The 27,735-nt window shown below is 38.2% G+C and overlaps 1 protein-coding gene across 7 annotated transcripts in view; it reads right to left on the bottom strand.

The window, feature by feature from the left end:
• VPS13A (vacuolar protein sorting 13 homolog A) overlaps nucleotides 1-27,735 on the bottom strand; it is a 170,303-nt gene that overhangs the window by 85,350 nt on the left and 57,218 nt on the right. For all 7 annotated transcript variants that reach the window (XR_006741281.1, XR_006741282.1, XM_036433730.2 and 4 more), the window contains exons 24-35: nucleotides 23,957-24,038; nucleotides 22,156-22,310; nucleotides 21,713-21,869; nucleotides 18,498-18,577; nucleotides 16,379-16,438; nucleotides 16,015-16,168; nucleotides 15,203-15,316; nucleotides 15,021-15,124; nucleotides 9,430-9,597; nucleotides 7,550-7,854; nucleotides 5,128-5,275; nucleotides 1,016-1,163 (exon numbers count right to left, since the gene is read on the bottom strand). Coding sequence is in view for 5 of the 7 variants with exons in the window: in XM_036433730.2 (XP_036289623.1) it covers nucleotides 1,016-1,163; nucleotides 5,128-5,275; nucleotides 7,550-7,854; nucleotides 9,430-9,597; nucleotides 15,021-15,124; nucleotides 15,203-15,316; nucleotides 16,015-16,168; nucleotides 16,379-16,438; nucleotides 18,498-18,577; nucleotides 21,713-21,869; nucleotides 22,156-22,310; nucleotides 23,957-24,038 (1,675 nt within the window). In the remaining 2 variants the exon portion in view is untranslated. The remainder of the gene's footprint in view (nucleotides 1-1,015; nucleotides 1,164-5,127; nucleotides 5,276-7,549; nucleotides 7,855-9,429; nucleotides 9,598-15,020; nucleotides 15,125-15,202; nucleotides 15,317-16,014; nucleotides 16,169-16,378; nucleotides 16,439-18,497; nucleotides 18,578-21,712; nucleotides 21,870-22,155; nucleotides 22,311-23,956; nucleotides 24,039-27,735) is intronic.

Here is a 27,735-nt window from a genome sequence, read left to right on the forward strand (position 1 = left end):
AACATCTGCAAATTATTGTGTTTTCACATTTGGATGGTTTAGCATTATATAGAAATCTAACTTCAAAATCATTTTCCTTAGAAATTTTACTATATGGCTCCATTGTCTTTTATCATCTATCCATTCCATCCCATTCAGTTTTATTGATGATAAATCTAATTCCAATTACCTATTCTGTTTATGTTGGTTTCTTTCATGCTCAGGTTCTTATGATTTTCTTCATATCTGTCCATTAATATTTAACAGTAAAGGACTGGGTTGTTTATTCTAACAAGCAAATATGGGGTTTCCTACAATGTTATAAATATATAGTTGTTTGTGTGTTAGGATTCTCCTTGACTGACAAAACTGTGTAAAAATCTCAGGGCTTTGCAAAGGTGAATTTTATAAGCTAGTAGGTTGCTCTTTAAGATAGGTAGGTTTGGGGATCTCCCAAAATGCCAGAATGAGGAGAACTTTGTTCTTGTGAAGCAAAATCATCCCAGAACTCCTAATTGACCCTATTCTTGGTCTGTACTGATGCTAAACTTAAAATCCAGTCAGGTTCCACATAGTACATTATAGCCAACATTGGATAAACAGCCTTTCTGAGTGATGGTTCCCACTATTCTGTTCCTTCCATTTACCATTTATATATTTGTTGAAATCTATAATTTATTCATGCTCATCCTCTATTGACACCTCTAATACTTTGATATAGCTATTATCAATATAAAATACCTCTATAAATGCTGCTATAGGAATAAGAGAAGAGGAAGGAAGGAGATAAAAAATTGAAAAGAGGGACCTATGTTGGGATAGCTAAGCATAAATACTAAGGAATTTTGTAACGATAAGACTAAGAATTTTAAATCAAAGGAAAAAAGCAACAAAACTAATAATAAACAATTTAGAGATACCTGAAGAGGATTAGATAATTCAAAAAGATTTATAAATCTTATTTTACTCCAAAACTAGAAGTAAAGAAGAAAGGGGATGGGGTGGGAGGGGAAAGAGTTTAAGGTCAAGAACTTACCTCCTGAATGATGTGAAGCATTAGTGACTCCACTAGTAACACTCTGATCTTTCACTTCTGCCAGTGGGACATTGCCACCTCCTTCATACCATATATTACCATATAATGTTTTAAAGATAGTTGTTATATCTTCTTGACTAAGAATGAACTGTTAAAAAAATAAGATTTGCTTATTTTCTTATTACTACTTCATGTAGTAAAAAATTCACATACAATAAAAATAATTCTTTCATTTCAATCCTCTGCAAAACCAATTTTTACACAAGAGATATTTCTACTAACTGAATATTCAGTTTTAAATGATTATGTGAGTTCTAGTACCTTTTTCATGACCAATTTCTTTGTGACATTTCATCCACAGAATTTCTTTCCAAATTGGAGTCAATCTTTTCAAAACCTGCCACTGCTTTATGAATTCAGTTTATGTAATATTCTAAATTCTTTGTTGTCATTTCAATAATTTTTCCAGCATGTTCACTGGGAGTAGAATACATTTCAAGGAACCCTACTTTGCTCATCCATAAGAAGCAAATCCTCATCGTGAGGTTGCAGCAATTCAGTCGTATGCTCCAATTCTATTTCTAGTTTTCTAGCTATTTCCACCACATCTGCAGTTATTTCCTCCACTAACATCCTGAATACCTCACAGTCACCATGAGAGTTGGTGTTAACTTCTTACAAACTTGAGTTAATGTTGATGTTTGAGCTCTTCCCACGAGTCATGAATGTTCGTAATAGCATCTAGAATGGTGAATCCTTTCCAGGAGGTTTTTAATTTACTCTGCCCAGATTCATCAGGTGAAACACTATCTATTGCAGCAATAGCCTTACAAAATTAATTTCTTAAATAATAAGACTTGGAAGCTAAAATTACTCCTTGATCCATGGGCTGCAGAAGGTAGTATAACAGGTCTAAAAACAACATTAATCTTGTTATACCTCTCTATCAGAGCCCTTGGGTGACCACATGCATTGTCAATGAGCAGTAATATTTTAAAAGGAATCTTTTTTTTTCCTGAGCTGTAAGTCTCAACACTAGGTTTAAAATATTCAGCACACCATGTTGTAAACAGATGTACTATCACCAGGTTTTGGTGGTTCATTTACAGAGAGCACAGGCAGAGTAGATCTAGCATATTTCTTAAAGACCCTAGGATTTCCAGAATGGTTCATGGGCCTTGGTTTCCATTTAAAGTCAGCAGTTGCATTATCTCCTAACAAAAGAGTCAGCCTATTCTTTGAAGCTTTAAAGGCAGGCATTGCTTCTCCTCTCCAGCTATCCAAGTCCTATAAATATACCAAGGTGGTATATTTTCTTCCAATATAAGACCATATCGTCTATACTGTTGTTTAGTGTAACCACCATCATTAATTATTTTAACTAGATCTTCTGAATAACTTGCTGCAGCTTCTACATCAGCATTTACTGCTTTACCTTGTACTTTTATGTTATAAAGACGGATTTCTTCCTTAACTTCAGGAACTAACCACTGCTAGTTTCAAAATTTTCTTGTGCAACTTCTTCACCTATCTCAGCTTCAGAGAATTGAAGAGAGTTAGGGGTTTGCTTTGGATTAGACTTTAGCTTAAGAGACTATTGTGCCTGTTTTAATCTTCTTTCCAGACCCTTAAAACTTTCTCCATATCCATAACAAGGCTGTTTTGCTTTTTTACCATTTGTGTGTTCACTAAAGTACCCCTTTTAATTTCCCCCAAGGACTTTTCCTTTGCATTCACAATTTGGCTGTTTGTTGCAAGAGTTCTAGCTTTCAACCTAACTTAGCTTTTGACATGCCTTTCTCACTAAGTTTAATTATTTCTAGCATTTGATTTCAAGTGAGAGAAGTGCAACTTTCCTTTCACTTGAACACTTAGAGGACATTGTAAGGTTATTAATTGGCCTAATTTCAATATTATTGTGTCTCGGGGAACAGGAAGACCCAAAGAGAACTAGCTTGAACAGGGCAGTTGGGAGAGAAAAGTCAGAACACATACATTTATCTATTAAGTTTGCAGTTCTATATGGGTGTGGTTGGTGGTGCCGAAAAACAATAACAGTAGTAACATCAAAGATGACTGACCACAACTCACCATAACAAATATAATAATAATAGACAAGTATGAAATATTGAAATTATTAAAATATGACCCAGATGTGAAGTGAGCAAACATTGTTGGGGAAATGGTGGCAATAGGTTTGCTGCTCAAAGCCAGTTTGCCATTCAATTTGCAAAATATTATGAAGCACGAAGAAGCAAAACACAATAAAACAACAAATGTCTCTATACTAACCTAGTGTCTTAAAATTAAATCCATGTGTACCTTACTCATGCTATTTATGTTGTTTTATTTATGCATACCTACTACTTCAGTTTTAAAAAATATTTATTCATGACATTTATTTTGTGATTATTATGCAGCAGTCATTGCAAAAAACAGTATGTTCATATAAATTTATAAACTGAAATATTACAATTTCTAAATAAATGTTTTTCAATTTGTACATGTATATTGATTGAATGCCTGCCAGTTCTTGAAGGTAATCATCACTCTCACTCTTGCAAACAGCTCAGTGCAGAAGTTGGGAAAAAGATAACCCCCAGATAGTTGCTCTATGGCTCCTACATGTCAGGGCAGTCTATGTGCTCTCCCCAAACATCTGACAAGTCAGAAATCACAAGCTGCAGTACTTAGTCTAAATGCATTAGGCTAGTTGATTCCAGCTTCTTTCTGATTCAGAGCATGATGTCCAAGAAGGGTCAAATATGTCCACCATGGGGTGGGCTACAACAACAGCTGACTATTCATGTGAGTAAGGATAAGCAAATACCCAATTTTATCTGCCTTGGAAGGCAGCTAGGCATTTGCAGATGATCTGCAATATTACCTAATATTGCATGGATTCGCCTTGGGGAAGAGTGAAGGAAAACTATGTCCTGTCACCCCACATAAATCTGCCTAATGACTGTGACCAGTAAGAAGAGTATTTGCTCAGCATGCTACTTATCTATAATAATAAAAACATAATATGCTAATTAGACTGGACGTCCTTCCTTCCAGACAAAGCCTCAGTGGGCTGGGGGCCTTGAGAGGCAGCAGAGGCCCGGGCGGGGTCTGGGGCCAAGGCCCTTGCATGAATTTCATGCATTGGGCCTCTAGTCTTTTCTAAGTTTCAATCTATTGTCTTATCAATACAAAGAGACTTCAATTATTTATCTTAATAGGGTACTTTTTATCTATAAGATGCACATACGATCTTATATACTACGAATTTAACATTTTTCTTCCAGTTGAGAGGTTTTAAATTCTAAATAGACTTTTAAGTTAAAAATATTAAATCTTTAAAATAACTATTTTCTCTTTTTAAATACATTTTTATAGAAAGAAGTAGGAAAACTGGGAACAGGAACTGGGAAAAGAAACCTTCCAAACACAACATATGTTGTTATCACTTCAACAAAGCATGTGAAATAGTTCCATCCAGTCAAAAGGGAACAATAAGAATTTGTGGATAGGTACATAGGGATCTGTGAAGCAATGTCAACCAATAGTGAGATGAAGTTATGCCAAAGGTCCTGACTCATTTGCAATTTTCATCTTCAACCTCTCTATTCTTCTATGATCTCCTCTAGGTTATTTCATATATTCCCATGGCTGATAACTTCAAATTCTACTGCATAGACCTCTCCACTAAATTATATATTAATGTATCCAACAGACTACTTATAGTATCCTAATATTTGTTTCCTTCATAGAATTTGCCACAATTTAAAACCATTTTAATAATATATCTGTATACTTTTTACTATCCATCACACCTCTGGACTATCATCACCACCAACCCCTGAATCAGACTGGTAAGTCACAAAGCCAGAGACAATGTCACAGCTTCTTTGCCACTGTATCTTCAATATCTAACACAGTAGCCCGCAAATATTTGTTGAATGAATGAATGAATGGAGAATATTCAATGAATTCTAGGTTAATATAGCTACTATCTCAATTCTGACAAAAGTGATTAATAAAGAGATAACTTCTACACCCAAGCAATATGTCCCCAAGCAATATTTTTTAACCAAAAAAAGAGGAATAAAAAAGTATTTGAAAATTACCTCCATAGGCTTTAGTTGAGCATTTATATTAAAACAAGGAACTTCCTGGAACCATTCCCAGGCTAAATTTCGCTCAACTATCACCTCAAGATTTAATGGCAATAGTATATCCAGTACTTCCTGGTATGCATCATTACTATATTGAGACCTAAAAAGAGAGATAAAATTATTGCAAATGGTTTCATATGTACTCAGATAGTAACAAAAAAATTAAAATTTTCATTTTATATATTAATAGAAATCAATAATTTTGTGTGTATGAACATTTCTATTAGCTATTTATTGGCTCCTTTGAAGAACCATCTAGTTGTGTTCTTTACCAATTTTTTAAATTATCTTGTTCTTTCTGGTTTAAAATATTTAAAGATTTTTATCCTTTGATAAAGATGTTGCTAATATCCCATATTCTTTTTCTCTTATAACTTTGTTTTGGTAATTAATATTCAGAAAATTACATTCTTGTACAGTCAAACCTAATCAGTTTTTTTTCCCTTATCACTTTTCTTATTCCTTCAATGCTTAAATTAGAAAGTTGTGTTCTACCCTATTACTGATAGTTGCATATTATTTTCCTTTAGCTTTTAAAATAGTGTTATTGAGACAACTCACATCCATACAATTCATCCACTTTTAATCTTTTATGGTTTTAACTGGCACTATATGATTGGCAGCAATTTGTACAGCAAAATCCTCAACAAAAAGCCCCAAAATGCAATAAACATGGCATGCATAAGAACACTTGTTTACAATGTGTGACCTGAAATAAGGATGTTGACATTTGGCACCAGGCCATTTATTTAGGGCAGAATGTCCATTTGAATCTTGAGTGAAAAAACAAAGCCTGGGAGAGAGAGTTGGGGGAAAGGATAGGAGCCAATACTGACTGCCTGCAGCATATACTATGTCTTCACTATTAGAACTTGTAACTGAAATACTTAAAGAAACTTATTTTAATGCAAATTAAAGGCCAAATGTTCTATAAATAAATAAATAAATAAATAAACAAACAAACAAACAAACATATGACATCAAGCACTGGACAGTAATTCATGATATGGGGGAAAAACAAACAATGTGAATCCTATTACTGCCCCAACTTCTACTGTTTTGAGATAATTTACAAGCCATGGCACTAAGAATTCTTGTGACCAAGGCAGCTAGAGCTCATATAGTAAAATGCCAGAAAGAAGAGAACTACAGAGAAAAATGCCAAAATTTTAGCCTGCAGTAAATTATAATTAAGAAATGTTCAAATCAACATTAACTAACATGTAAAGAAACTTCGAAAAAGCAAAATTAAACCCAAAATAGGCAGAAGGAAATAATAAATATAAAAGCAGAAATCAATGAAAGAGAAAACAGAAAAATGAGAGAAAGCCAAAAGCTGATTCTTTAAAATTAATAAAACTGATAACCTCTAACCAAATTGTTTATTAAAAAGGCATAAACTATAAATATCAAGAATGAGGGAGGCAAAATCCCTGTGGACACTAATAATAAGGAGGAAACATTATACACAACTTTATACCATAAAATTCGACAATGTGAATAAAATGGACAAATATCTTGAAAAAAATTTAAAAAGATCACACAAGAAAAAAATAACTTCAATAGACCTAAATTTATTAAAGGAATGGGAAATTAGTTAAAAATCTCCCACAAGTAATGGCTTCACTGTAAATTCTACCAAATATTTAAAGAAGAAATAATACAATGTACACAAATTTTCACAAGTGTATCCATGTCAAAACATTTCATATTATACACTATGAAGCCATGTGATTGCTTAGATGTCAATTATATCTCAATAAAGCTGCTATTCCTTCTTTATTTCACTGTACTAAGTGTGTTTTTTAGAAAAGCAAGCAATAATTTATTGACTGCAAAACACACACACCCTTAACACACTGAAATAAGGAAGGAATAGCAACTGAGTATTTTTAAAGCAGCAACAGGCGAGGGCAGTTGGGGATGACCAGGCCTGCAAGGGGAGGTCAGTTAGGGGCAACCAGGGTGACAAGGGAAGGTAGCTAGGGGTGACCAGGCTGGCAAGGGAGGGAAGTTAGGGGTGACGGGGCCATCAGTGGAGGGCAGTTTGGGGCAACCAGGAATGCAGGGGAGGCCAGTTAGAGGCAATCAGGCTGGCAGGGGAGCAGTTAGGCATCAATCAGGCTGGCAGGGGAGTGGTTAGGGGGTGATCAGGCTGGCAGACAGAAGCAGTTAGGGCAATCAGGCAGGTAGGCAAGCACGCGCGGTTGGGAGCCACAAGTCCTGGATTGTGAGAGGGATGTTCAACTGCCCTCGAGGGGTCCCAGATTGGAGAAGATGCAGGCTGAATTGTGGTACACACATATCCCCTCCCCACCGTGCACGAATTTCATGCACCAAGCCTCTAGTACAAATATATTTATGGAAAGCTTACCTGTATAGTCGCATTTCACTCAGCTTTATCGTAATCAAATCAATAATGGGTGGGGGATTGATCTGGCTCTCTGTTATCATGTGGAATGTATTGGTCATTGTAATTAATCCAAAATCAGCAACAAGGACATTTTTAGAAACTGAAGACTGTGGGATGACCACAACTGGGGCTTTGATGTTAACATCTAATGCCATTCTAGAACTCCTTTGTGCCAGTTCTTTTACACCAGTAGCAGCCATTCCTGCTGCCTGGACAGTTGCTTCAGCCAAGGCTTCTTTCACTGCTTGAAAATTATCTATAAAAGCCTATAAAGGTAACAGAATTATATTCACAAGGTAACCATTAATGAATAAGACTTATTAAATATATATGGCAGGTAATGATTTTACCTCCATTAAGAAAAAAAAAAATTTCTTGGTACAACCAAGCAGTATATATTCAAAGTCTGGCTGCCTATATTAAATCTTAATCTTCTGCATAAAAACTGAAAAATATGAAGATAAAGATACAAAGATATAGCAGAACATTGAAAATCTAGTACCTGGAACTAAGTAATATGTGGATATTTCAATATTTCACTGATATCTTGTTCCCTCATTGTCTCATTTTTCCTAAATGCTAACCAATTACATTGTGTTTCCCTGTACAAACTCAACTGGCAGAGAGCTTCTTTATGTTTGTAAGATAAAAAATTAAAATATATTTTCTTAAAAATGCTAAATTTTCTAACTTCTGAATTCTGGAAAAAAAATACCTCAATAACATAAAATATACCTAAAGTTACACTTAATTTTCGTACTTAGAGAAAGATTTCATTTTCAGTCATTTTTTAGTATAAAGCTATCACATCAGTCTCAGTGACAAAATTCTTTTGAGTTCTAAAAAGAAATTAGAGCCCGGCTGGCATGGCTCAGTAGTTCAGCATCGGCCTATGAACCGCATGGCTCAGTGGTTCAGCATCAGGAGGTCACAGTTCGATTCCCAGTCAGGGCACATGCCAGGGTTGCAGACTCAGTCCCCAGTATGGGTGTGCAGGAGGCAGCCAATTAATGATTCTCTTTCATTATTGATGTTTCTATCTCTCTCTCTCTCTTCCTCTCTGAAATCAATAAAAACATTTTTAAAAAATCATTTAGCAAATAACAAGGAATTTAAAAAAAGAAATTAGACAAGAAATAGTTGTTCATATTTATGTTTTGGTGTACAAAAAAATTATGGGTATATGAAAAATTGCATGGTAACCTTAATTAAAAAGATCAAAAAATGGCAACAATATTTACTTAGAATCAACTAGTCATCTATTATATACGCCAACACTAAGAGATAGCACTTTAAAAGAATGAATAGTGAAGCCATAGAGAAGGGTAAGACACTCACCAGAAAAAGCATCAAGTGACAGAATGGAAAAACCACAGGGGAAAATAAACTATGAAAAGTAACTCAAGTACCTTAGAGTGTATCATAGAGAGATTAAATCTAAAGCTCTTAAAGCCCAGTCACAGAATTATAACATAATAAAAATATAATTTAAAAAATAATAACCTGAGACAAAACAAACTTCAATTATATTGGAGTTGAAACTTAGGTAAAGCAAAAACATAAACCAATAATGTATAAAATAAAAATTCAATTAATATATATGACATATAATATACATATACTTAATACATTAATATCTAAAATATATATTTCAATTAACTGGATATTCCATGTGAAAATAATACTAAAGTATTATACATTTCAGTCATAATAAATGGTATCCAAACAATTATGAAAAATTAGGCAGTAAAAATCTAGCAAGAAATTATTATTAATTCTTCATGTATGGTTGATGTACAACAATTTTCAACTAGCAGGAAAGAATCAATTAACATACTTACCAAAATAGAATGTAAAAATTTTATGATTAAGACTACTTCAATGCAACCAACAGTTAAATTAACTTGAATGTCAACCACACTCATATCTGTGTATGCAGAATCAGCAGTTGCATTCACATAAGAAAGGATTTTGAAGCTGAAAACTTCTTTTCCAGTGATATAAACAGCCTTAATGAGAAAAAATTCAAATGTCAAAATCCATTTTTGAAATGATGTCTTCATTACAAAAAAAAAGCAATGCACACATTTTTGGAAAATCTCCCATGTAGTCAAGCCAAATAGAAATAAGGCAACAATTCTAACCCCTTTATTAGAACCTACATTGCAAGTTTTTTAAATTGGTGGTGGCAGCTCCGTTTGTGGGCCATGAAATCCATTTAGTAGGTCTGGCCCCAAATTTTTATAAATGGCGAGAGAAAAAAAGGAAAATTATCAGAATTTACATTTTCATTTAGTATGGTAACTTATGTAGTAAGAATTACCATATACACTGAGTAGCCAGATTATTATGATCTCTGAACACATAATAATCTGGCCACTTAGTGAGTGAATTGGAGCATGGGTAGCATCCGGCCAGCCTGGCCAGGGGGAGGGGACATGGGCAGTTGGCCGTCCTGCCTCCTGGTCTAACTCCTGGTCAAGGAGACAATTTGCATATTAGCCTTTTATTATATAGGATAGACACTAAGTGGCCATATTATTATGCCTTCAGAGATCATAATAATCTGACCACTCAAGTGTAAATGTTCTTTTTTGTCATTATCAAACTTGGAAAAACTCTGTATCTCTACAACTTAATAAAATTTTCTGTTCCTTATTAGTTTTCTGAAGTCATCTCAATTGCAAACCAAAAATTACCTACAGGTTAAAGTCACAAATTTTGCAATATCAGTTAAAATGGTGGAGCTAGTTTCCAGAGATGGTAGTGTAAATAAACAGTACTCACAACTTCCCAAAACCACATCAAAATTACAATGATACTACTGAATAACCATCATTCAGAACTACCTGAATTATAGCTAAATGGAAGTCCTACAACTAAGGATTTAAAGAAGCCACATTGAGACTGGCTGAAGGGTTGGTCCCACACCCATGTAGGATGGATAAAAACTGGGAGGAATATCTCGGCTATGGAAGTCTCCCAAGGAGCGAGGGGGTCCCAGCTCCACCAGAACCCATAACTTCTGAGTGTAGAAACAGCAGGTATTGTGGCTGGATTCGATGGAGGGATTATGGAGTCCCAGACAGCTCCTCTTGAAGGATTTACTCAGACTTGCTCCTTCTGAGCTCCAGCACTTGGGCAGCAGCTCAAAAGACACCTGGGACTAGCAGGAGGAACTGACAATGAGGTGAGAACTGAAAGAGCAGGTTTCTACCAGAAAAAAAGTGCTGGCAGAGACCATTGTTCATTTTCTGACACACATCATATACAGAGCTAGCCATATGAGTCATCATCAACCTGGCTCACATTGTTAAGCCCACATAAGTGGTTCTCTGAGATCCTGCCCCAGGCAACTTAGGGCTCCAACCAAGCTGTTTCCAGTGGCTTTCCCTGTCTTGGCTTGTGCTTCAGACTTTCCTACAATCTCAAACAAGCAGCAACTGGCCTCCAGGTGCCCTATACCTTTTGCTAATGAGCCCCAAGCCTGGTGCTAGTAGCAGCCAACCTTGGTTTACAGTTTGGCTATTTTTATAACAGCACAGTTTACAATAGCTAAGATTTAGAAACAGTCTAAGGGCCCATCAGCAGATGAGTGGGTTAAAAAACTATGGTATATCTACACAATGGAATACCATGCTGCTGTAAAAAAGAAAGAACTTTTACCATTTGCAACAGCATGGATGGAACTGGAGAGCATTATGCTAAGTGAAATAAGCCAGTCAGAGAAAGATAAATATCACATGGTCTCACTCATTTGTGGAATATAATGAACAACATAAAATGATGGGGAAAAACATAGATCTGAGTCCAAAGCATTGAACAGACCATAAAACTTCAGAGGGAAGGCAGGGGAAGGAAGAAGCAGATAAGAGATCAACCAAATGACTTCTATGCATGCATATAAGCATAACCAATGGACACAGACACTAGTGGGTTGAGAAAAGGTCAATGGGGGGAAAAGGAGACATTTATAATACTATATGTAGTACTTTAAACAATGAAGAATTTTTTTAAAAAAGAATGTCAGATCAGATAGAATCCTTTTCAGCTATGGCACAGATCAATAACAATGGTATCTGTATAATGGTACTAAGGTAAAGGGAGAATGCTTTTCTAGGACAGAGTCATATAATCTGAGTGACCTCAGGTGTCCTTTACCTTGCACTGCCCAGGAAGCTGAGGGGCTCAATATATCATTATACCTAAACCCATTCATGATGTAGTGTGCCATGGCACAGTACGTAGGAAGCTGTGATCTAATGCAAAAAGTTTGTCCTTCTGGTTCTCTGACATGTAGTGACCTACAGAACGAGGTAGATTGTTTAAAACTCATTTACATTGAAATCAAAGTCAAGAAATAAGGAGAGGAAAACCGAAGTGGGGCTAAAAGATAGAAATGAAAAACTTTCATTAGCAGCCTTTTTTGTAAGTTGGATTTTTAACCTTATATATGCATTAAAAATAAAATTACAGGGGGAAAAAGAATAGGGCATGAGTGATATCAGTTCCATTACTAACTTCTTTTATAAACACATTTATTTGAGCTTTACTTTCCACATAGGGCAAATAAAATGGATGTCTTCTTCAATGCTCTAACCACTATGATCTATGATTCTACAATAATAAAAGAGAAAGATGCAAACTGACCATACCACCGCGATGCCCACCAGCCAATCAGGGGTATACAGATTAATCCCGACAAAGATGGCAGGTTAATTTGCATATGCAGGCACAAAGTGGCCTGGGTCCCAGGAACATCCTCAGAATCCAGGCCATTCCAAGTCTGTTGGCCCATGTATAGGCCTTGAGCAGCTGGGGTCCCACAACACCCCTGGCCAGGAGTGGCCTACAGGTGCTGGCACCAAGCAGCCCAGGTCCCGGGACAAGCAGCCAGAGGCGCCACCAGGCTGGGTTCCAGGACAAGCGGCCTGGGACACCAAGTGGGCTGGGTCTTGGGACAAGCAGCCGGGGTGCCAAGTGCAAGCAGCCCGGGTCCATGGCCCCCAGCTCAGTGGACACAGGGAACAAGTGGCTGCTGGGGTTGGGGGCATGCCCCCAGTTCCCAGGGACATGCCCCTAGCCCAACAGACACAATGCAGGGCATCCTCTGCACGTGGGCTGCAGAGGAAACACCTTTAAAAAAAAGAAAAACATATATATAATTGATTTTTTTACAGAGAAGAGGGGAGAGGGATAGATCTCAGAAACATCAATGAGAGAGAAACATTGATCAGCTTTCTCTTGCACACTACCCACTGGGGATGTGCCCCCAACCAAGGTACATGCCCTTAACAGGAATCAGACCTGGGATCCTTCAGTCTGCAGGCCAACGCTCTATTCACTGTGTCAAACCAGTTCGAGCGTAAACACCTTTTCTGACTGCTCCCTGTATACCGCCACTTGCAGTGTTCTTGGTAACTTAGGTAATAGAATTAAAGAAGGTAATCTAGGGTTTTTCCATTACACTCCTGGAGAAAAAAAATGAAAGCGCACTGCTGGAGGGGCTAAGAAATCTCATATCCTGCCTTAGCTAGTTTGACTCAGTGGACAGAGTCTTAGCCTGCCCACCACAGGGTCCAGGTTCGATTCTGATCAAGGACATGTACCTAAGTTACAGGCTCTTCCCTGGCCAGGACCCAAGTCAGGGCTCATGCAAGAGGCAACCAATCAAAGTGTCCCTCTCACATTGATGTTTCTGTCTCTTCCACAGTCTCTAAAAATCAATGGAAACATATCCTTGGGTGAGGATTAAAAAAAGAAATGTCATATCCTATGAAAGATACATCCTGAAAATGCCTAAAGTTGTTACTTTTTCATGGTGAAAGGACTGGAGTCTATGTTGATGAGAACACCTTGGTGGCTGTGGTGGCTGGCAGTGGCTGCAGTAGCAGGGTGATGGGACTGGCGCCTTCCCCTGATCAGCCCAGTCGCCTCCCACAGAGAAGTGGGCCTAAGCCATCAGTAGGAAATCCCCTGAGGGATCCCAGTCTGTGAGAGGGGGCAGGCTGGGCTGAGGAACCCACATCTCCCAAATGCATGAATTTTGTGCATGGGCCTCTGGTATCTACATACAGACTTCATGCACCAGGCCCCTGGTTTTTAAAACAAAAGCAATAAAAGCTAACCACATCTCATTCTTATGAGTCATGTATCTTTGCTGTTTTGGAACTCTTGTTATCTCATGCTAACAAGCCATAGTAAGAAAATATAGAGTTAGGATTTTTGTTTAATATAAAAATCAGGTCATCACAGTATCTCATTCAGTATTATTGGCAAAACCCATTCATCTATTTCTTTTCTTTCTGTCACACTCCAAACTCTGACTTCCTAACCAAGTACCTCAGCCTTTTCTTATCTTACTATTATTTGACAATCTTCATTACCTTAAAATATACCATCTTACCTGAATGCACCACTGTTTAAAAATTACGTGTCCAACTACACAACAGTATCTAATTCAAGAACCTTACAGTCTTATAGCCAATAACAAAATACCCATCCTTCATCTCCTAGCCACCCAGTTCAACAGACTCTTAACACTGTAACAGCTGCACCAGTAAGCACTGATGAAAATAAACTTTTTTAAAAAATCTAATTCATTCAATATGACTTTAGACACTCTGCCCGTGAAATCTGAAATGCATTACAAAGTTCACAGTATTTGAAGAGAGAAAAAAAAGAAAAAGTGAAAAGGGCATTTACTACTTACCCATCCCTCCAAAGCCCCGCCCCCATTCCCCTGCAACTATGTTTTAGGAGTGATTACTTATATTTACCTCATTTATAAGGTATTTAATCCTCATCTATAATAATAAAAGCATAACATGCAAACTGACCAAATGACTGAACTGCAGAACATCCAGACGACCTCTGAATGAACATGCTATGACACCCACTGGTGCCAGGCCACCCAAGGCAGGTGTGAAGTGATTGATTGGGGGCCAGGCTATCGCCCCATGATTACCCTGCAGAGGGAGGCCCAGGCCACCGGACAGCGGGGCAATCAATCGCAGGGGGAGTGGGGTACCCTCCATGATTGCCCTAAAGAGGGAGGCCCAGGTTAATTGGCAGTGGGTGGGTAGGGCCTCCCTCTGCTGGGGCAATCCATCCCAAGCCCCAACTGGGTGGGTAGGGCCTACCTCTTTGGGACGATAGACCATGGAGCTCCCAGACTGTGAGAGGGCACAGGCTGAGCTGACGGACCCCTCCCTCCCTCACCAAGTGCACAAATTTCATGCACCAGGCCTCTAGTTTTACATATAAAGAAACAGAATTCAGGATTAGGAGTAGAGATAAGAACCCAATTATGCCTAAGTCCAAAACAAAAAACATAAGCCACATAGCTAAAATCTGACAATTAATTTATACCCATGACTAATTAAAGAAAATTAAATTCAAAAATGTACTATTAATAGAAATAAATTCATACCTTTTTATATACAGCTGTTATATCAGAATCCAAAACAATTATATTCCTTAGCTTCGCATTTATTTCAGTTACTGAAGGCCTCATAATTATCTCAGAATCAAGCCCTACAAAAATAAAAGAATGGTTAACTACCTTTTCTTTCATGTAACAGTTTTGGATTTATTTTTCTGAAATTTTATTACCTTCAATCTTAATTTCAGCAATGCTATGTTTCTGATCTTGAATAAAGATCTGTAAACATGATAATTCTGCTAAGATCTGCAAGGTAATATCTTCATGCTTGTATCGTCTTGAAGCTGCAATAAAGTCATATTGTAAAAAATAAGGAAAAGCTTGTAGCTACCTCGCTACACTTATTAAGTAAATAAAATATCACAACAAATAAAAGTAATGCTAGAGAAAAACCTGATTTGCAATTCAATTGAAAACAAGCAAGAAATTCCCTTATAAAATAGGAATTCTAAAAAATCTAATGAAAACAAAAGCCAAACAAAAGCAAAACAGAGATACAGACAAGAAAGGATGCTAGTTAAGGCTAACATTCGAAACTAAGATATTGCTGGCTGCAAAATGATAAATCTTTTGAGAGTTAATATTTTCTAGGTGATACCTGTCATTATTGAACTTGCAACTTTTCCCACTTAAAAAGTATTCTAATTTAAAAATATACATTAATATTACTCAAAAAATTTTAGTTCTATTTTGTTAATTTAAAGTAATGATATTAAATGCATAAATTTTAATATAAACCAAATACTTTATAGTATAACCTTCAACTTAAAAGAATGACAGAATAAATAAAAGCCACATTTTCTTCAGCAGTAGTCATTTTCCTTTACTATTATTTTCTAAAATTAGCCTGGCATTTAATGAATCTTTCTAGATTTTAAGATAGGCAATAAAATTCTGAAAACAATATTGTAAGTTAACAAAGCCAAAACCAAATTTATTAATCTACTTGGTTAAAAAAAAAAAGGATTTTAAAGAAACTTACCTATTTTTTTAATGACCTCTCCCTTGTCTTCTGTCTCTGCAACATGCCCTGAAGCTGACTTTTCCTCCAATTGTGGAAGAAAATTATTAAAATAGTTTATTGTATTCAGGAGTGCTTCCGTATGCAAATGAATATCCAAAGAGGAAAAATTCACCTAATGAACAAAGTTGGTTTTAATACTCTGTGAATATTTATTTGATTGCCCTATTATAACGCACTAGGCTTTGTGATACAAAGGATCCAATTTATAATAGTCTATTTTTATCCTAAAGGATCTTAGAGTTCAAGCTATAAAATAATTTTCATAATATATGATTCACTTAGAAATACTGTACCTAATTTAAAAATTATTATTCACTTGTACCTTAATAAGTTGTTCAACATTGTTAGAGGCATTTTTCAAGTTGGGTACATTCTTTTCAGCCTACCCAAAGAGAATAAAAGAAATCTGTTAGAAATCTTTAAAAAACAGATGTAAATACAGCTATATAATGATCCTAATAGACATGTATAGAAACTTCCAGCTATTTATACATATAATTACCTAAATGAACAATTGCTTACATGGAGCAAAAGAAATTTGGCAGATGGCAAGTATTAAATTATCAAGAGTAAAAAATTAAATATTGTTAGTATGGAGAACAATCATTGTCATCAACAATTACATAAGGTCCTCACTAATTCTATTTGTATGTGAAAACAAAATTTGTGACAAAACTGTCCACCAAATATTTAAATATTCTGTGTTAATTACTCTTTCAGCATTATCTTACTATGAAGCAATTATTAAAATAACTAGAGGCCCGGTGCACGAAAACTTGTGCACTCCAGGGTGGGGAGTCCCTTGGCCTGGCCTGTGCCCTATACAGTCCGGGACCCCTTGGGGGATGTCCACCTGCCAGCTTAGGCCCGTTCCCCTTAGGATCAAGCCTAAGCTGGCAGTCAGAGATTCCTCTGGCAGCCTGGGAGCCCTTGGGGGATGTCAATGGACATCCTTAGCATTGCCGAGGAGGTGGGAGAGGCTCCTGCCATTGTGGCTGTGCTCACAGCTGTCAGCCCAGCTTGTGGCTGAGCCGAACTCCCCCTGCGGGAGTGCACTGACAACCAAGGGTCAGCTCCTATGTTGAGCATCTGCCCCTGTGGCCAATGTGCGTCACAGCAACCAGTCTTTCCTGGTTTTTCCATCTTTAGGGTCAATTTGCCTATCACCCTTTTATTATATAGGATTATATAGGATTAGAGGCCAGGTGCACGAAATTCATGCATGGGGGCTTCCCTGTCAGCCCAGACTGCACCCTCTTCAATCCAGGACCCCTCAGGTGAAGTCGGACATCCCTCTCACAATCCGGGACCACTGGCTCCTAACTGCTCAAACTGCCTACCTGCTTGATCACCCCTAACCACACCCCCCCCAGTGGCCTGGTCACCCCCAATTGCCTCCCCTGCTGGCCTCGTTGCTCAACTGCCGCCCTGCCAGCCTGGTCGCCAACAACTGCCCCCCAACAGCCTGGTCAACCCTCATTGCCCACGCCCCCCCTCCCCCCCCTGCTGGCCTGGTCGCCCCAGACAGCTCTCGCTGCTCAGTCGTTTGGACGGCCCTCACTAACCCCGCCTCTGCCAGTCTGGTTGCCCCATGCAGCCTGTTTGGCCACCTGTTCAGTTGTTTATGTTGTGATGGTCACTTAGGCTTTTAGATAGATAGATAGATAGATAGATAGATAGATAGATAGATGTGGCACTTACATAAAAATAGGTCAATGAAAACATGGACTACCGTATTTTTCGGACCATAAGACGCACTTTTTTCCCCCCAGAAGTGGGGGGGAAAAGTCCCTGCGTCTTATGGTCCAAATATAGCCTATACATATACTTTAAAAAAAAAGTTTTTTTACTTGCCCGGCTCTGTGTGGTCTCTGTGTGCTTGCCTGGCTCTAAAATGGTTCTAAATGCTGCTGTTTACTTTACAGGGTTGATTACATATGTTTATGAGTGTGATGTTAGGTTTTAATGTACATAAAATATTTTAGGACACTATTTGTTTCAGAATCTTTTTTTCTTAATTTCCCTTCTCTAAAAACTGGTGCGTCTTATGGTCCGGAGTGTCTTATGGTCCGAAAAATACGGTAAATCATAAGTATACCACAGTATATATAAAAATACACATAAAAAAATGGATATCATAAGTCAATAGAAAAGAGAGTCACTGACACCAGGAAAATTAGGTGATTTCAGAACAATTGTAGGAAATTTATGATGTGAGAAGAAGTGAAAGCATCTCACATCATATATCACAATAAATAGGATCAAGACTAAAGAGTTTCTATTTAATACAGCACAAAACAAAACACTCTTAAAGTTTTAAGCATTATAGAGATTTCAATAGAATCATGATTAAACTAAATGTCACTAAACTTACAAAATTTGATCATAACATTTTAGGTGCACATTTACCACAGCAAGCAGATATAAATGGTACTGCTTACCTTCACATACTCTAGTGTTAACAGATCTTCCATTGTGTTATCCAATGTTGTAATCAAATAAACTGGCTTTTCGTTTATATCTAAAAATAATTTTTAAAATTATTCTCTCATAGTAAAACTAAGTGAGTATAAATGCAGGCAATACTATTAAACATAAAATTAGAAAAGAAGAATTTTCTATATCAGTTCTGAGCTTTAGATTCTATCTTACCCAGGTTAGGTCTATTGTCTTTTATTTTAAAATCTAAAAACGTAATTCTCCTCACAATTTATTTCTCTTCTCTTATCCAAAATGCTAATAACATAGTTAAGAGGTAAGCTTTAAAAAAAAAAAAAAAAAAAAAAAAAAAGTAGCAATCAGTTAAAAAAAAAAAAAAGCATAATGGCTAATGTGAACAATGAAAAGATATGAAGAGAATTCTGGCCCTGAGCTACTGAAATAGTTTCAAAAAAATTGATCAGACTCCCAGAAAACCTAATTGTTGAGAAGAAATCAACTAGGTATGTTACAAGAAACTAAGTTTTGCTGTATATTAATAAAGATTAAAATAAACCCTGTAGCATATAATCAGATGTTACTATGGTAGTTGTATTACTGCTTCTGTTTAAAATCTACTAAATGAGAGACTGCTAGAGAATAGTATCATATCTAATAAAAGAGTAATATGCAAATTGACCATACCTCTGCTATACCAACAAACCACGCCCACCAGCCATGACCACCAGCCAATCAGAGCAAATATGCAAATAAACCCAACCAAGATGGCTACAGATACAGAGAGCAGGAGCGAGGCTTGGGTTTCCCCAGCAATGGAGAAAGCCAAGCTTTCGACCTGCCCTTGCAGGCCTAAGCCTCCACTCAAGGCTACAAAGTTTCAATTATAGAAGGTAAGCAAATTCCAACAGAAATGGCTGCAGCCATGGAGCAAAAGAAGGCTTGGCTCTGCTCCAGGCTACAAAGTTTCAATCGTAGAAGATACATAAATCCTTAGTACCAGGGCCTCTGCTTGGGTTGCCAGGGGGCTTGGCCAGCTTGCAAACCACCACAGGCTCCTTGCCCAGGTCACCCCACACCCCAAAGGAAGCCTCACCCTGATCTGGGGCACCCTTCAGGGCAAACCAGGCCCCACTCATGCACTAGAACTCTATCCTATCTAATAAAAGAGTAATATGCAGATTGACCATCACTCCAACACACAAGATGGCTGCCCCCATGTGGTCAAAGATCCTGCCCTCATGTGGACACATGATGGCCACCACAAGATGGCCAGCAGGGGAGGGCAGTTGAAAGGGACCAGGCTTACAAGGGAGGGCAGTTGGGGGCGATCAAGTCTGCAGGAGAGGGCAGTTAGGGGTAACCAGGCTGGCAGAGGAGGAAAGTTGGGGGGGACCAGGCCTGTAGGGAAGGCTAGTTAAAAGGCTGGCAGGTGAGCAGTTAGGCATCAATCAGGCTGGAAGCAGAGTGATTAGGGGGTGATCAGGCTGTCAGGCAGAAGCTGTTAGAGGCAATCAGGCTGTCAGGCAGAAGCTGTTAGGGGCAATCAGGAAGGCAGGCAGGCAAGCAGTTGGGAGCCATCGGTCCTGGATTATGAGAGGGATGTCCGACTGCTCATTTAGGTCCGATCCCACAAGGGGTCCCAGATTGAACAGGGTGCAGGCTGGGCTGAGGGACACCCCACTCCGTGCACGTGTTTCGTGCACCAGGCCTCTAGTTCTATATAATAAAGAGGTAATATGCAAATTGACCATCAGTCCAACACACAAGATAGTTGCCACAAGATGGCCAGCAGGGGAGGGCAGTTGTGGGTGATCAGGCCAGTAGGGGAGGGCAATTGGGAGGGACCAGGCCTACAAGGGAGGACAGTTAGGGGCAATCAGGCCTGCAGGGAAGGATAGTTGTGGGAACACAGGCCAGTAGGGAGGGCAGTGGATGGGGACCAGGTCTGCAGAGAGGGCAGTTGAGGGCGACCAGGCCTGCAGGGAGGGCAGTTTGGAGGGATCAGCCAGCAGGGGAGAGTAGTTAGGGGTGACCAGGCTGGCAGGGGAGAGCAGTTAGGAGTGACCAGGCTGGCTTGGGAGGGCAGTTAGGGACAACCAGGCCTGCAGGGGAGGACAACTGTGGAGGGAAGGACCATGCCTTCAGGGGAGGGTAGTTGGGAGGAGCCAGGCCTGCAAGGACAGTTAGGAGTAACCAGGCCAGCAGGAGAGGGAAGTTAGGGGCAACCCCCACCGCCCACCCCCATGAACGAATTTCATGCACTGGCCTCTAGTTTAAGATAATAAATTTGTATTTTAAAATATATATTTTATTGACTTTTTTACAGAGAGGAAGGAAGAGAGATAATTAGAAACATCGATCAGCCACCTCCTGCACACCCCCTACTGGGGATAAGCCAAAAACCAAGGTACATGCCCTTGCCTGGAATCAAACCTGGGATCTTTCAGTCCACAGGCCAATGCTCTATCCACTGAAACAAACCAGTTAGGGCAAATTTGCATTGTTTTAAGACACTGAGTTTGTGGTAATATGTTATAGTATCAACTAGACACTCGGTGCACAGGAATCGGGCCTAAGCTGGCATTCAGACATCCCTCTCAGTCCGGGACTCTCAGTCCAGGACCTCTTGCTCCTTACTGCCTGCTTATAGCAGAGGTGTGAGAGGCTCGCACCATCAGTGCTGCGCTTGCCAGCCACAAGCCAGGCTTGCTGCTTCTTAGCACTGCCATGGAGGTGGGAGAGGTTCCTGTCACCACTTTTGTGCTTGCCAGCTGTGAGCTTGGCTGGCTTCTAGCCTAGCGGCGCTCCCCCTGCAATACGCACTGACCACCAGAGGTCAGCATCTGCCCCCTGGTGGTCAATGTGCCAGTTGTTCTGCTGTTCAGTCAATTTGCATATTAGTGTTTTATTATATAGGAAAGGAAACAAATTCAGTGTTGAAGGATTAAGTAGATTTAAAATTTAACCGTGACTATTTTATTGACAATAATAATAATAAATTATCTTCATCTTCTATCTGGTCTACCTAGATTCCCAAATGTAAGATAAAAGATAATTATAGATAGATAGGTAGAGATGTAGATATATACTAATTCATAATATAATATTTTCCTGAGAATCTTTTAGAAAATATACTTATTTAATGCCTAAAGTATTAAGAACTCTACAGTAGGTAGTCAATTACTAAAATTACTTATTTTAAAAAAGAGATTCTTACCTAAGTATTCTGGGCATTTTAAGCAGAATTCTTTCAAAAAGGCATTGGCTTTCAAATCAAATGTTCTAAGTTCTACTTCTGTGCCCAATCCTAAGACAACAATTTCTACCACAGGTAATTCACAATCCTCAACAAGGTGGTAAAACTGAACTGATACCTGGAGAAGAAAAAAGAAATGATAATTATTTAAATCAAACAACTGCTTATGTAGATGATGGTTATATATGGATTTATGAGGTATACATACATATGACATAAATATTTAAAATTTAGTAATGATTTTATAAGCACACAAACATTCATATATATACACACACACAAAAAGAAAGGACAACACAATAACATCTGGATTCAGTGTAAACAGAACCTATAAGTAATAACACTATATAAATAAGTTGTGAATAGAAATAAGAAACAAATATCAACTTTACAATGGTACATACCTCTGGCACTTCAAATCTTATTTTATACTGAATCATATTTTTTGAAGAATCCAGTTCTGGAAGCTTATTTTGTTGACAACTTTTAACACTAGCAGTTGACTGAAAATATTCTTCCAAAGGACTACATGGTGCATCATAAAATTCCTCTTCTGACTCTAAACATCAGAGAACATTGTGTAAGTCAATAACCAATGATTTACTTAATAATATATTTATAATTTTTCTAAAGTAAATATAAGCACTAACACACTAGGGTCTATTTTTTTTATTAATATAAAGATAAAAAAGAAATCTTAAAAATACAGAGATTATATCTGAACAAATAACATTCTTAATGACAAGAAAGTATTGAAAATTATAAAATGCAATGTTTACTTAATGAACATCACCTTTTAAAATCATTGGTCTATCTAAAGCTAGTTAAATTTTATAGCAAATGACAATGTGAGTGATTACCACATTATGAACATGCAAAGGAACAAACTAACATGCTCATTCTACCTGGAGCAAAAAAGGACTTAGTTACAAACTCTGCAGTATTAAAAGCAGAAGGCAGGTCTGGAAGTTTGAATGAATAAACTGAGATATAATACTATGTCACACACACACACACACACACGGCCCAGTACACAACATTTGTGCACTGGGGCAGGGGGAAGGGGATCCCCTCAGACGAGCCTGCATCCTCTCGCAGTCCGGGACCACTTGGGCGATGTCTGCCTGCCCGCTTAAGCCAGCAGGCAAACATCCCCTGAGAGGTCCTTAGTGCTGCTGTGTATATTGCTGTGTATATTGCTGTGTATAGTGCTGCTGTGGAAGCTCCCACCTCCACCGTGTGTATATTGTGTGTGTGTGTGTGTGTGTGTGTGTGTGTTTATTGTATGTATGTATATTGTGTGTGTGTGTGTATGTTTCTAGAATTTGTTACTGAAAAAGAACTCAAAAACCATTAAAAGAAAGTTTAAAGGAAGCTAAAACCAGCTCAAGTATATCCCTAATAACCTAAGACTGAATTTAGAGTAGATAATCTCAAAAACATCCCCTCCCTTCTCAACCCTCCCTCCCTTCCCTTCCCTCCTTGTCACCACACACAAAGGAAAATACTCTCTACAAACCTGAGAATCAACATAGCAATTTCTGTTATTTAACACTTAGCAATTTTAAAAGTCTTAAAACTGAAAAATACATTCATTTTTATATCCAAAGTAGCCAAGAAAAAGCAGTTTTTTTATGTCAAAATATTTAGCAGTTTTCATACATTAAGTATACATTAAGACTTGATTTTATTCCTTTAATAAAATATGAAAATATAAAAACTAAAAACTTACAAGAACAAAATTCTCCACATAACTAAGTAACACATTATAATAGCGTGTTTCCCCCAAAAAAGAGACATCCTCCGAAAATAAGACCTCGCGCATGGAAAAATAAGACATCCCCTGAAAATAAGATCTAGCGCATCTTTGGTGGGGGAAATTAATATAAGATACTGTCTTATTTTCGGGGAAACAGGGTAGCTACAAAGTTTCATGGGATCTCTTGGCTTATAGCAGAATTAAGATAATTTAATTACCAGTGGTCCTTGTAATTGAGTTTAACTTTTATACACCAAAATTGCCACTGGAAAAGTACCTTTAAGGAACACCCAAATTATACTGTTTTAAAGAAATTTTAGTAAAATTTCTGGAAAACATAAAAATATCTGCTATTGCCTGAAATTTTTATATGGTTTCAAAATAAAAATTATTCCTGTAAAGATATTTATAATAAAGAAAATTTCCTAAAGTGGTTTTCATTTTACCATATTCAACACTTGCAAGTTCCAAGAGAGGAATCACTTTCTGTGAAATCTGTGATGCTCCCAAAGAAGTGGACCTTTGCCTCTGAAAGAAAAGGAATTCACTTTTTGTTAGCACGAAGATTTTTTATTCAAAGTACTAAGACAGCTGTGATGCCCGGGGAGAAAAAAAGAGAGAAATCCAGTCCGAATTAGACAACTAAATTATAAAATATATATTTAAACAAGTGTTTTTACAATATCAGAGCTAAATATAAACTGCAGAACTATTTTAACTTTTGTTGTTGAGAGGCTTTGAATAGAAAGAGATCTTAGATATATCTAAACTCAGCATCTTACAAAATAAGAAAGCCACCTTTATGATAAACAAAATTCTCAATATTTAAAGCTTCACTAGCTGAGGAGTTGCAGTTTTTATTTTTAACTTTTAAAAGATATTTCAGTAAATATCTTTACTGTTCTGGGAAATATAGCATACAAAAACATGTAATACAGTCAACTATCAGGACCTGTGGGCTGGGGGGCAACCCATGTTAAGAGTCTGCCTCCTGGTGATCAGTGCACAGTCATTCCAGGCATTACGTCCTAATGGTCGTTTGGCTTTTATATAATAGTAGCCCTGTGCACAAATCCATGCGCCAGTAGCTCACCAGCAACTTACTGCCACCCTCCTGTAGACCCCCCTTCCCATCGCCCTCCCAATAGCTTGCTGCTGTCCCTTCCTGTAGCTCTCTGCTGCGCTTGTAGTCAGTAGCTCGCTGCCACCCTCCTATAGCTCTCTGCCCACTGTCCTGCCCTCCTGTAGCTCCCTCCAACTCCTGCCATCCCCCTTATAGCTTGCTGCCCTGCCCCCTCCTGTAGCTCTCCACTGTCCGCTTGTAGCTTGCTGCACCACCCACTGCTGATCCGTGATCCAGGCTTTATGCAGTCGGTCATTACGCTTCCTGGTATAACGACCATTTGCATATTACATAGGATAGATTTTTATGCCCCTATAGCACTTTCTTGAATAAAGTAGTTATAAAATAAACCTTAACATCAAGTATTAGATATTCTCCAGTATTCTTATCCAAAATTGTTTTGGCTGGTATGTATCTTTTGCATTACCATACGTACTTTATAGGCACTTGTTAGTTTCCAGGAGAAGAGTCTTTTGGTATATTGGTTATAAGAAATCCATGGGGGTGGGAAACCAAGATGGTGGCATAGGTAAACACCTAACTGCAGCCTCACACAACAATTTCAAAAAAATACAACTAAAATACAAAATGGACATTATCCAGAACTACAGGAAAGTTGACTGACTGGAAATTCTACAACGAGAAGGAAAGAGAAAACCAGAAGGAAAACCAGAAGAGCTGTAAAAGCCTAAGGTACGGAGACATGGTGCACACGTTAGGGAGAGGACGGAGTCAGAAAGGAAAGGGCAGCTGAGTGCCTGACTGGCGTTCCCTAGCGGAAAGGAGATAAAAGCTCCAGTCTCTGCTAAACCCCAGTTCTGACTGCACTGAACCCCAGTTCTGGAAGAGACCTTGGGGACCCAGGCTCATTCAGAGGGAATCTAGGCTGTAAGGTGGAAACTCAGGGGAGTGGCAAATGGCAGAGTCCCGGAGGCAGGCATGTTGCGTGCAGAGGACAGACTGTTGACTGTGCCGCTGGATTGCCTTAGTGGGAAGGAGACAAAAGCTCCGGACTGCCCTGAACCCCACTTCCAACCCCACTTCCAACTGAACTGAACCCCAGTTCTGGGCTCATTGGGGGAGAGACTAGACTGTCTGGTAGCGAGTGAAACTCGAGGGCACCTTTCTCTCATAGGTGCTTACAGCGAGTACCAAAGGACACTGAAGAACACTGAGACTCAGGAACCTCATAGGGCAGGGCTGACGGGAAACCAAGGCTGTAGGCTACACCCTGAAACTCCGCCCAATCCAAGGTGAGCACAGAGGCTTTTGCAATTTTCCTAGTCAAATAAGGCTGTCTCCTGGCATAGGCACAACTGATCCTCACAGCCAATTGGCCTGGAGGTCAGTTCCTCCCAGGGATACCAACAACAATCAAGACTTAACTACAATAAGGCTGTACACACAGTCCACAAAGGGGTACAGTCCACTCTGTATCAAGAGTGTCCACCTCAGGTAACTGGGAGGCTGACCCACTCAACCATATAGGTCACTTAGCACACAAAGTCACCCTACCAACTCAGGGAAGCTGCGAAAATGCCGAGACAAGGAAATAGATCACAAATGAAAGAAATGGAGGACAACAAGCGACTGGATATAGAGTTCAAAACCACGGTTATAAGGTTTTTCAAGAATTTCCTAGAAAAGGCCAATAAAATAAACGAGACCTATGAGGTTATCAAAAGGGATCTGGATACATTGTCTGAAATAAAAACTATTATACAGAGTCCTAAAAACCGAATGGAAGATTGCAAGAATCAAGTCAAAGATTTGGAACGTAAAGAGCCAGAGAACACTTCTCCACAGAAGGAAGAAGACAAGAGAATCCAGAAAGTTGAAGATAATGTAAGAAACTCTGGGACAAATTCAAGCGAACCAACATCAGAATTATGGGGGTCCCAGAAGAAAGAGAGCAAGATACTGAGGGGGGAAAAATAAGGAACATTTGTAATAATATGAACAGTAAAGATTTATTTTTTAAAAAATAAAAGTAAAAAAAAAAAAAAGAAAGAAAGAAAAGAAAAGAAAAGAAAAGAAAAGAAAAGAAAAGAAAAGAAAAGAAAAGAAACTCATGGAGTTTGGTGAAAATTGCAATGTTAATTAAGTCTTGATTATGTATATCATTCCATCTATTTAGATCTTTTTCCCCCCAGAAATGATTTATAAGTATAAAGGATATGTATGTAGTTCATTAATTTTTCCTGTATATTTTAACTTCTTTTAATGCTATTATAAGTGGAATTTTTTTCTTAATTTCATTTTTAGAAACAACTGATTATTTACATTGATAATGTATCCTGAAACCTTGCTAAACTTGCTTACTTTTCTAGTAGTATTTTTGCACATTCCTTAGAACTTTGTGCATAAAAGATCATATAATCTGCAAATAAAGATAGTTTTAATTTTTTCCTTCCATCCTGTCTTTATTCTTCTTAACTATTACTGCAGAGACTAAAACCTTCAGTATATAAGTCTAAATAGAAGTAGTGAGAAAAGATATTCTTGCACTATTCTTGATTTTATGAAAAGATGATATGGAAAACATTTAAACATTTAGTGTTTTTCAAATTAAGAATGATATCAGCTATAGGTTTTTATCCAAGACTAGAGGCCTGTTGCACGACATTCGTGCACTGGGGAAAGGGAAATCCCTCAGCCTGGCCTGCACCCTCTCGCAGTTCAGGACCTCTTGTTCCTTACCACCTGCTTGCAGCTGAGGAAGGAAAGGCTCCTGCCACTGCTTCTGCCCTTGCTAGCCATGAGCCAGCTGAGCGGCACCCCCCGGGTGGGAGTAGCACTGACCACCAGGGGGCAGCTCCTGCATTGAGTGTTCAGTTGATTTGCATAGTAGCCTTTTATTATATAGGATGTTCTTTACCAGGTAGTGCTGCTACTTTCACCCCTCAGTTTGTTAACAGTCTTTACTATAAATAATTGTTGGATACTGTAAATACTTTTTCTTCTACTGAGATGATCAGATACTTTTTCTCCTTTACTCTATGAATGTGGTTAATAACACAGACTGGTGAACCATATTTGCTTTCTTAAAGTAAATGCATTTGGTTATAGTATATTATAATATACTTTTTATATATCATAATA

The sequence above is a fragment of the Pipistrellus kuhlii genome, unplaced genomic scaffold (genome assembly GCF_014108245.1).
Source record: "Pipistrellus kuhlii isolate mPipKuh1 unplaced genomic scaffold, mPipKuh1.p scaffold_m20_p_12, whole genome shotgun sequence".
NCBI classification, from domain to species: domain Eukaryota; kingdom Metazoa; phylum Chordata; class Mammalia; order Chiroptera; family Vespertilionidae; genus Pipistrellus; species Pipistrellus kuhlii.